This window comes from Trichosurus vulpecula, chromosome 4 (assembly GCF_011100635.1).
Source record: "Trichosurus vulpecula isolate mTriVul1 chromosome 4, mTriVul1.pri, whole genome shotgun sequence".
Lineage (NCBI taxonomy): Eukaryota > Metazoa > Chordata > Mammalia > Diprotodontia > Phalangeridae > Trichosurus > Trichosurus vulpecula.
Window position 1 is genome coordinate 203,132,872 of NC_050576.1, and position 11,498 is coordinate 203,144,369.

The following is an 11,498-nucleotide window of genomic DNA, read 5'->3' on the forward strand; positions in this document are numbered from 1 at the left end:
CAAAATAAGAAAAGAAAAAAAAAACATTTCCATGTACACTGCAGAACATAAGAGAGGATTCAATGCAGAGCAATAAATTTCCAATTCAAGAAAACCTATATAAATAAATACTACACATTGTTTTCAAAGCTGTCCAGCTTTTCTTTCCTTCCTTGTAGGTTTTCTTTTGTTCTCGGCTGTGCACTCTTTATTTTATTTTTCCCTAAAGAAGGCTACAATTAAGCACAGATATAGACATAGATGTATAAATATAGATATACATGCACATACATACATATGCATATACATAGAACTCTGTAAACATACACATATAGATATGTAAAACTGTGCTATGCTTATTTCTACTTGTCATCTGTTTCTCTAAAGGTGGAGCATGTTCTCTCGTAAGTCCAAGTCTTTCTTTTCTAAGTCAACCAGCTCATCATTTCGTACACCACAGCAATATTCCAACCCAGTCTTGTTCTAGCTGAGAGATTGTCTGTGAAAGTTTTTCCCCCAATTTTCTGCATTCCTTCTGTTCCTAGCTACAGGGGTTCTATTTATACAAGAAAATTTTAATTTAAAGTAATCAAAATTATCCATTTTGCCCTCCAACAATCTCTCACCTTATACTGTGTTTTAAGGTCTAATACTACTGAACCTGCTTCCTTCACATCTTTTTCCCCCCTGGTTTCTTTGAAGTTCCTGACTTTTTGTTCTTCTAAATGAACTTTGTTATTATTCTAACTTAGAAAGATTTTTTTTTAGTAGTTTGGAATGGCATTACTTAAATAGATTATGTAAAATTGTCATTTTAAAAATTATATTGGATTTACCTTCCCGTGAACAATAAATATTACTTCAGTTATTTAGATCTAACTTTACTTGTATAAAAAGTGTTTTATGTTTACATTCATATAGATCCTGTATCTGTTTTGGCAGGTATAGTCTCAGGTATTTTATACTGTCTGGTTATTTTAAATAGTCTAAAACAACATTTAGTAATATTTCTGACACCTAGTGTTGCTTCTCTATTCTTCTCTTTTGATTAAATCTATTTTAGCTTTCACTTTGAAATTATGATGACTATCCCTGCTTTTTTCCTTTCCCTGTTTTTTTTTCTTTTTTTTGGAGTAGGGGAAGGCAGGGCAATTGGGATTAAGTGACTTGCCCAAGGTTACACAGCTAGTGTGTCAAGTGTCTGAGGCTGGATTTGAACTCAGGTCCTCCTGACTCCAGGGCCATTTCTCTACTCGCTGTGCCACCTAGCTGCCCCAATCACTGCTTTTTTCATATAACTTCTACTCCTGATCTTTGTTTTATGTTTGTGTGTATTTCTTATTTTTATAGCACTTCTTGATAGCAACATATTATTGAATTCAATTTTTTAATCTGCTGTTTCCATTTTATGGGTAAATTCATCCCATTCACATTCTAAGCTATAACTACTTATATATTTTCCTCCTTCCTGTTTTTCCTTACTATCCTTCCTACCTTATTCCTATCCCTCCTCACTCCTCTGCTTCACTTCTACCTGCTACCTTGCCCTCCTATTCCTTAACCTCCCCATCCCTCCCATACCCTATCCCTTTGCCCTCTTATTTCTTTCTGAACTTAGAAGACTTTTATGCCCATATTTTATATATATATATTTATATGTGTACACACACATATACATGCACACATATATATTATATATATATGCATATATATATAATATATAATATATATACACACACACACACACATATATATAAACACACATATATGTTGTTCCCTCTTTAACCCATTCCCAATGAGAGTAAGGTTTGAGTACTACCCTCCCTCCCCCCTACTGGTTTCTTCTGTATCAGTGGTTCCTTTTTTGCCTCATTTGTGTGAGATAATTACTCCTTTTTATCTCTCTCTACACAGTTGTTTTTAGAATTGCCCCATCATACTCAGCTCAGCCCAGGCCTTTTCTTTCAAACTACCCAAATATAAATGACAATCATAAAAAACTGATAACATTTTCATATATGAGAAGTAAACAATTTAACCTTCTTGAGTCCCTTGTAATTGGTCCTAATACGTACTTTATATTTCTCCCGGATGTTCTATGTCTAATTTTCCCTTGAGTTCTGCTGTTTTTATCACAAATACCTGAAAGTCTTTCAGTTTATTAAATATTCATGTTTTTCATTCAGGATTATACTTAACTTTGCTGGATAAGTTACCCTTACTTGTCATCCCAGCTATTTTACTCTACAAATTATAGTATTCCAAGACCTCTGGTTCTTCAAGGTAGTAACTGCTATGTCTCATGTAATCCTTATTGTAGTTCCATGATATTTAAATTTTTTTTCTTGTTTCTAATGTTTTCTCCTTAAACTGGGAGCTTTGAAACTTGGCTATGATATTCCTGTAAGTTTTCCTCCTGGGATCTCTTTCAGATGATGATCAGTGGATTTTTTTTTTTCTATTTCTGCCTTGCCTTCTTATTCTAAAACTTTAGGGCAGTTTTCCTTGATAATTTCTTGTAATGTTATATCAAGATTCTTTTTTTTATCATAATTTTTAGGCAGACCAACCATTCTTATATTATTTCTCCTTGATCTGTTCTACAGATCAGTTGTTTTTTCTGATATGTTTCATGTTCTCTTCTATTTTTTTCATTCTTTTGATTTTGTTTTATTATTTCTTTTGTCTTAGAACATCATTAGCTTCCTTTTGCCCAGTTCTGGTTTTCAAGGAATTATTTTCTTCTTTAAGTTTTTGGTTCTCTATTTCAAGTAGTTAACTTTCTTTTCATAATTTTCTTGATTTTCTTGGATTGCTCTTTTTTTCCTAATTTTTCCTCTATCTCTTTTATTTGATTTTCAAAGTCCTTTTTAAGTTCTTCTAAAACATCTTTTTATGCTTGGAACTCATTGAAAAAGGAGTAGTTTCTGAATAAGAACCCAGATCTCTTCTGTCCCCATAGTAGCCATCTATATTTGGGTACTTTCTCCTTTGCTTGCTCATTTTTAATTTTTTTTATCTTGTTTTTAGCAGCTAATAGCGTGATCAAGTTGTTGTCGTGAGGTGAGGGGAATGAATGAATGGTGCCCCTAGCCTCAGACCTTCTGAGGTCTGTCCTGGGGCTCAACCTTGGACTCTCCTCTCTATTCCTAAGCCAAGGCTACAGCGCTCAGTCATACTGTCCTGCAAATGGTCATACTCCCTGTGGTCCCTCCAGTGGCTGTAAACTATAGCTGTCCTCTCTGTCCTGGAACTGAAACCAGGGACTCTCCTCTCTTGCAAGTGCCCACAGCCAGGAGGGTCCCTGCCCCTCTGCTACTGTACTCACCAGGTGTGTGCTAGCTCCTCTTCTCCCTCGCAGCGGCAGCCCAGCCCAGGATGCATCTGGTCACCACAGCTGTGCTTGGTGTCCTTCCACTGGTGGAAGATCTTCTCCTTAGCCATCAGACCCCACCCCCGCCACACACACACACACACTCACTCTCTCTCTCTCTCTCTCTCTCTCTCTCTCTCTCTCTCTCTCTCTCTCTCTCTCTCTGTCTGTCTATCTATCTCTCTCAGTCTCTGCCCATGAGGTGAAAGTTTCTAAGGCTGAGGCTGTCCTCCCAATCTCAACTCCCCCTAGGGCTTGTTGTTTGTTGATTCCACAGAGTAGTCCTGGAGGTGTTTGCACTTCCACGTAGCCAGACCTTCACCCCTGAAGGTCAGGTCTTTCCTGGGGCCTCCTTGGGTTGTCTTAGGAGAACAACTGCTTCCTCCTGACTTTTAATTCTGCTGTTCTACTTTCCCTCTGAGGCAGTGTTCGATCTCTTTCTGTGGAGGAAATTTGGAAAGCCGAAATTTTTCTGACTTACTCTAGGCGATCTTCCCCTAATAAAGGCTTATTGACTAAGGGTAGGAGGCCCTCCCCAGTCTTTGCTCCAGGCCCCCCAACTCCCACCCCAGGTCCCTTCCCTCTGAGATTACCTTCCATTCCTGTATTTGTTTTGTGTGTATGTAGTAATTTGCACGTGCTTCCCTCCCCCTGGGCTCATTAGAATGTGAGCTCCTACTGGTCAGGAATGGGGGTTTTGCCTTTCTGTGTCTCTCCAGGACTTACTTAGCATAGTACCTAACTGACTTGTAAGTGCTTAATAAATACTTATTGACTTGACTAGAGCCCAGGTCTCATGACCTTCCAGCTAAGGCCTTTATTTTTTGAGACTACATTTGTCTTAGTTCTTTCCCCTTTTGAGGATATCTTGACCTTTCGGGGCACTCTTGGGGCATTCGCAGGGGTGGGGAACCTGCAGCCTCAAGGCCGAATGTGGCCCTCCAGGGCCTCAAGTGCAGCCCTTGGACTGACTCCAAACTTCACAGAACAAATCCTCTTAATAAAAGGACACATGTGGCCTCGAGGCTGCCCATTCCCTATTCCTGCCCTCCTGGGCTTTAGGGGATAGTGATTTTAGGGAAAAAAACAAGATGCATACATATTGTTTTCTCCCAATATAACCTCCACAAGGGCAGAGCTTTTTCATTTCTGTTTTTGAATTCCTCCTACCTAGCACAGTTCCTGACACATAGTAGGCACTTAACTTGTTGAACTGAGTTGAATTGGGAGCACTGGAAGTCATCCCTGAATAGCAAAGCCACATGAAGAAGGAAGGAAGCTGAGGATTGTGGTCAGCTTTCAGACCTTGAACTCCAATATTTTTCCCTCCCTCTATTCTGGGCTCAAAGTCAAACCTACTTTTTCCTGAAGTGTAAAAGCCAAGGGTATGAACTCTCTTAAACCACGGGACAGCAGGGTTGCTGGTCTGTGTTTCAAGGGTACAGAGGAGAAATTAGAGGTCAAAGCCAGGGCAGGGAGAACAGTCTTCCTGGGAGTGTTCCCTGTAGTAAAAATAAGCACTGTCTCAGCACTTACAGCCTCATGTAGCCAGGTAACCAAATTCCACCCCAGATGGGTAGAAAGGAAAAGATTGTATACAGCCTCAACCTACTACCTCCTTTACCCTCATAATAAATAGCTTGAGAACTAGACCCAGGGTCAAAGCAACTCCCTCCCATTTTACAGATGGGGTGACTGAGGTCTAGAGAGGTGCTATGACTTGCCAGAGCCTGCACACAGCCAGGAAGCAACAAAACTAGGTCTCCTGACTCCTCTCCTGGCATTCTGTCTGCAAGCGGCGACACTTTATCTCTGAGGCCCAGCCTGTGGCATACGTTATGGATGCCCTGCCAGTAACACCCACCTAGATGTGTCCTCTATAGCATAAGGCAGAGGACATGTGGTGACACCATTGGGGGATTCCCAGGAACCTCTGCTCAACTTGGAATAGTCATTGTCCCTTGAGATAGTTACATAAAAAGGGAATTCATGATTAGGGGAATTTGGGCACGCACTCAGATGCTATCTACTTTGTGGCATTGAAGAGTTCTCAAAGGCTATGTCAGCAAAGTACAGGTCCTTGTAGGTTCTAACAAATTGGAAAGGATTAAAACTTTATCTGCTGTCCAAAGACCAGCTCACTGAGGGCAGAGAAGCTCACCACTTTTAAGGTGACCACCAGCCGATGAATTCTTTTGCCAGGAAGAAAAACAACAGTAATGCCAGCTGGTGTTTATATGGTGCTTTAAGGTTGCAAAGCATTTTGCAAGTATGATCGTGTTTTAGCTTCACAACAACTCTAGGAAGTAGAGGCAGACAGAAAGGGACTTGCCCAACGTCACATAGTTAGTGTCTAAGGCCACATTTGAACTCGGATCTTCCTGACTCCAGGTCCAGGACTCTGTGCACTACGGCACCCCTCACCACCCTTGAGAGAGGCGGTCTTGGGTAGCAGATGGAAGGCTGGCTGGAGGCCAGGAAGACGTCCATGCAAGTCCACATATACTGGCTGTGTGAACGTGGGAAGTCACTTAGCTTTCCAGCATCCCAGGCAATTCTCTCATTCAGCTTTCTTCTTCTTTGGAAGAAATTTCCAGTTCTCTCACACTAACGAAATCACAGCTCTGTACCAACAAGAACCAAAAGGCACCCATGAGGAAACAAAGAGGAAAAGCCTATAATCAAAGCGAGACTGTAGGATGAAGGAAGAGCAGGGCAGGGACAGTAATCAGAAGGCAAAAATGAGAATTTTCTAATCTGTGTGACCTCGGAAAACTCACCTAACCTCTCTGGGTTTCCCTTTCCTTATCTGTAAAATGAGGGGGTTAGACCTCTGAAATCCCCTTCCAACTCCAAATCTATGCCCCTATAAACTGGATGCTCCCCTTATGAGAGAGGGAAGGAACTATCTTGGGTTGAAATGGAAAAAGTACTTAACAGACTGGCTTTCTGAGAAGCTAAGATTGAAACGTATCTTTTAGATTTTTTTTTTAAAAAAAGGAACTTTTTTTTTTGTTAGCAACCATCAACACGTGCAAATATTAAAATATGTCAAGAATTTTTAAAATAAATTCAAACATTTATTAAGCATATTCAAGGCCCTTTGCTCCACCATGAGGATCCAGGTAAAAAATCAAAAGTGTCTTGTTCCTGAAGGAGCTTAGATTACATTGTAAACAACCGTACCTGAACCCGTATGCTTCACACTTTTAAAAATTATTTATTTATTTTTGGTTTTCAACATTCACTTTTATAAGATTTTGAGTTCTACATTTTCCCCTTCTCTCCTCCTCCCTCTCCAAGATGGCATGCAATATGATACAAGCTATACGTGTACAATCATATTAAAGATATTTCCACATTAGTCATGTTGTGAAAGAATCACAACAAAGGGGGAAAACTATGAGAAAGAAAAAAAATAATCTGCTTCGATCTGCATTCAAACTCCGTAATTCTTTCTCAGGATGTGGATAACGTTTTCCACCCTGAGTCTTTTGAAATTGTCTTAGATCATTGCATTGCTGAGAAGAGCTAAGCCTAATAAAGTCAGTTGCTGTTACTATGTACAATGTTCTGGTTTTGTTCACCATTATTTACACTTTTTAGAGAAAAGATTGTACAAAGTTAATATTTTTGATAAGGTACTTACCAAAATGTCCCATTTACCCCATCACCTCTGCCTATGGCTTTTTATGGATTTTGCTGCTGTCATATTTACACAGTTGTAGATAGCTTTCTGATTCTGTTGACTTTGAAAGGCCCTATTTCTTTATAGTCTTTGTATTTGTCAAAGAAGTAATGATTTAACCCCAAGCATTTTGAAATTTTGTTTTTTTTATAACAAAGCAGCCATGGGGAATGAAGGAGTCTATCATAATGAAGTATTTTTGAGTTTCTTAGGGTAAGATGTAAAATAAAACTGTCTTTGTAGAGGATTTTTTCCTCTTTCCGTCAGAGTCCAGATCCTTGACTTGGTCCATTCAGTGTGTCCCTCTTAACTGAAGCCACTCTTAGGTACCTTTCTTGATGCACTGATCCCATGCAGCCCTTCTTTGCTGGCCAGTGGCCCAAGGAGACGAACAACAGGACATTGGCAATACAAAAGTCTTGACACAAGTGGGGCTCTGTGGCATAGGGAAGGGCCAGATGTCTACAGTCTATCCTGAGTAGCCTAGATCTTGTCTCTCTCTCCACACAGGTTCGGCCAGTTGAGCGGCATGGTAGAGCCAGTGGCTGGGATCTTTGGGGCTTTCTCTGTGGTCCTGGCTGAACCCATTCTTCCTTATGCTCTGGCCTTTGCAGCTGGCGCCATGGTCTATGTAGTCATTGATGACATCATTCCTGAAGCCCAGACCAGGTTTGGAAACTACCTTGTCCTCCATCCATTTCTTCTGGATCTTCCTACTTCTGTTCCTCTTCTCTATCTTCTCTGCCCTGTCACACTCCCATACCAGCTTCACTTATGTGTGTTCTTGGGGCCACTTGACATGTAAAAGAAAGAAGAAAAGGCCAAAGGCCATACAAATAAGCACAGGCCTAGGGCTTAGGAAGAATCAGGCTGTGAACCTAATGAGAGGCAGAGAATGGGACGAAAAGAAATGGAATATACTTTCTCTTCTACTTAGTTGCTTTCTGTTGGAAAGTCATGGAGGAACTGGGCATGGAAACACAGTAAGAGAAGTCAGAGCAGAAAACAGAGTGAAATTAGCTTGAAGAAGGGCATTTAGAAACGAGAAAAAGGCCAGTGCTAGTTTGAGGGATTTGGGGGAAAGAGGATGACCACCAAAAGAGCACACAAGTCCAAACTACCTCATGCCTTTGGGAAGGAATCGCTCTGTGGGAATGGTGGGAGATGGGGGAAAGGAAAGATTGCTTCTCAAATTCACAACTTTCTCAAAATTGATCCTTTCCCTTCCCAGTGGTAATGGGAAACTAGCTTCCTGGACGTCCATCCTGGGATTTGTGGTGATGATGTCACTGGATGTTGGCTTGGGCTAATGCCAAGGACCGTTCGGCCTTAACCATGACAGAACAAGGAAAGAGGTGGCAGTTGACTTCAGTGGAACCAGGAACATAATTCTCCACAAGTGGATTTTTATTTTTACTTTTTTAATTTGGGTTTTAAATCTTGTTCTCCTTCCCTTCTCTGATAATCTTAGCATCCCATATAGCCAGTCATTAATCTGATTGCCTCTTAATTAAAACACGATTCTCGTTATTTTTATTTGAGGGGAATGTTGATGTCGGAATCGTAAGGCAGCTTGGAATTCTGGATTTTTGTTCAGCTGCTAAGCAGACGCTTCCCTCAGTGGGGTTGGCAGTGAGTGACACATCAGAAAGGCTACTGCTCTTGCGTAGGATTTCTCTTTGCCTAAGGTTCTGCTCACATTTGTTGGACATGATCTCATCCCCATCCCCTTGGACTTGTACCTCTAGCACGGATGAGACTCCCAAAGGTAACCCTCAGAAATGGGATCCCTGTAAACCAAGAGGTGAGCTCCTGGGCACTCCCTCCCCTCCCCTGCAACTAAGGACTCAAAAGAGGGAGGCTAGGTTGCCTTTCATCTCTTCCCTCTACATCTTCACCGTCTGTGATCCCTGGGCCTTGAAGACCTTTTATGCCACCCTCCAATGCCGAATTCAACCAGAAGCAGAACTGGAATATCACTTAGACAACTTGGCCTACTTCCTAGGGCCAAAACAAGAAGTTTTCTACCTTGGTACATACCCTCCCCCACCTTTTCTAAGGGAGTTGGGATTAGCGAAAGGGATAAAGCCAAGGGAAAAGAGGCTGGGTATTCCGTGTTTTAAAAAAGTAAGAAGAGCTATTGAAGTTAAAGAAAACAAACTAAACTGTGATCATTTGGGGTCTGCAGTGGAAGGGGCAGTAGGTTGCCTGGTTTTCAACTTCTGCAGTACCTGTTATTCAGTCAAAGAGAGTCGTGGTCTCAATAGCTTATTCACCCGTGCTGTTTGCCAATTCCATGATCCACCTCCACCTAACCCCCAATTTTTGAAGCTTACATAGACCATTTCCATGATGAAGCCAAGGAGACACTGGAGACCTATTTTGACCTTATTTGACCAATGTAAGGGGGCCACTGGAGCCAGCTATGGCCAACCTTGGCCAATCTTTTGGAATTTCATTCTGTACTCCTTCCCCAATTCCTGCCATGCACACATATTAGATCAGCCCCAGGAGGTAATTTTGTAACCTGACCCCAAAGCCACTACACTGAATAAGCCAGCTTTGATGAGGGTTGTTGCAGAAGGAAGAATCTGGGGGTTTTTTGTTTTGTTTTCAAGTTTCCAAAAACATATAGACAGACTGTGTTCTTGAAATATCTCCAGCCTGCAGATTGACTTGTTATAACAGGTCAGAAACCAGTTTCGTCCCTCACAGGTAAAGGTTTTCAGATGAAGAGTGAAGGGGCTTGTCTGATTCACCCACAGCCAGAGGGTGGTAAAGGGAAGAAGGTTTGAGAACTGACCCAGACTACTCTCTGCAGGAGTAGTGGTTGTCTTCAGCCAAAGGGATGGGTTCCATAGATGACTTTGGCTCAGCTGAGAATCAGATCATCAGTTGGGTGCCTGGGCATCATATTGGCAGCTCCGACTTTGTAAGTTTACATGTGTAATGTTGACAGTTTCTGAATGTTCTTTCCACACCCCCACCACCTGCCAACCTCACACCACGCTCCCTAACCCCCAAGCCCAAGAGACTGCCCTGCTTTGTAAAAATGCAAGACTTCGAGGCTGGCCCTCAACCTGGGCCCATTTCTGTGTTCCCAAACTGAAGGCCTGTTGGAGAAGGGAAGGGGGTGTTGGGTCAAGATTAATTTGTTTGGTGGATGGTGTTTTGTTTTTGTTTTGTTTTTTACTTTGTGTATAGTTCTACAAAATGCTGTTTCCAATGGACATGACCTTGTAACTGTGATTAATTTCAATAAAGGGGGTATTAAGAGTTGGAATAGATGATCTCTGCCACATACGCAGTCCTTCCTTCTTTGACTTTTCTTTTGTCTTTTAATTAACTCAGAGAATATGGGACAAGTGAGTTAGAAGGAGCTCGGGTCTACTTGGGAAGATAGAAGATGCACATAAATGAAATATGAGAACATACATATAGTACAAAACAACATTTTGATAAGGTTCTGCCAGTTATGATCTCTCTGGCCTTGGACAAGCCGTTTCTCTTTCCTGGGCCTCAGTCTCCCCATCTGTAAAATGAACCAAATGACCTCTAAGGTGCCTTCCAGCAGTAAAATATAAGGACAAAAGTTATAAAGCCATATATGGACCAATTAAGCACGTAAGGGATACAGGCAGAGCACTCAGAATTGGGTGAAGTCCATCAGGGAAAACTCCAAGAAGTAAACATCAAGCCAGGTCCTGGAAGAGACCCTTATTTGCAGGGCTTCAGGCAAAAAAGGATGACTACTTGTTGTTTCCTTTCAGATAGGTGTTGAATCTAATGGCCAAGGAAGGCCCTCCCAACTTTAAAATTCTACAAGACACAGGAAGCATAGGTGGGCAAAAAAGGATGAGGTGAAGGACATTGTAAGGTCTCGATCCCTGATGTCTTCAAGAGTAAGCTCCCAGAAAAACTCGAAAGCTTGTGGAACTGAATATTGTAAACTAAAGATAAATAAAATTTTTTAAGAAAAGAGTAAGCTCCCAGAGGGTAAGAATCATACTTGCTGGACAAAACACTGTGTCTAGTAGGCACCATAGAAAATTATTATTGGTGGTGGGTAACGACACCAAGAACCCTGCTCACAAAATCCTAGGACCAGTTCATTTTTCCATCCCTCCCCCAATAGCCACTTCCAGGTCACACACACAGTCGATCGGCTTCTTCTTCTCTGAACAGTCCCAGTATCCTCCTGTACTATACAAACTCAGGAAAAAGAACTAAACATGGTCCTCTTCATATCTGACCCACCCTCCTTAGTTAGCGCTTCCGCCCTCAAGGACTGAGACAGCTTTCCAACCAACCCATCCGAGGTCTGGTGGCTCAGCTGAAAAACCAGCCCCTCTACAACAGTCATAGAAGCCAAGTTTCTTATCTCTGTGCCTCTCCCTGCACCCCTTCATCCTGAGGGAGTAGAGATTGTGAGTGAGGGTGACGGATGGCCCTGTTCTG

At 41.7% G+C, this 11,498-nt stretch overlaps 1 protein-coding gene across 2 annotated transcripts in view; it reads left to right on the top strand.

The window, feature by feature from the left end:
* SLC39A11 (solute carrier family 39 member 11) overlaps positions 1–10,339 on the top strand; it is a 499,961-nt gene extending 489,622 nt beyond the window's left edge. The window contains exons 9-10 of one of the 2 annotated variants that reach the window (XM_036755297.1): positions 7,551–7,709; positions 8,272–10,330. In XM_036755297.1, coding sequence (XP_036611192.1) covers positions 7,551–7,709; positions 8,272–8,350 — 238 coding nt within the window. In that variant the 3' untranslated portion in view covers positions 8,351–10,330. Of the gene's footprint in view, positions 1–7,550; positions 7,710–8,271 lie in introns of both variants that reach the window. The other variant, XM_036755296.1, reaches the window with a different exon arrangement.
* Positions 10,340–11,498: the final 1,159 nt, after the last annotated feature.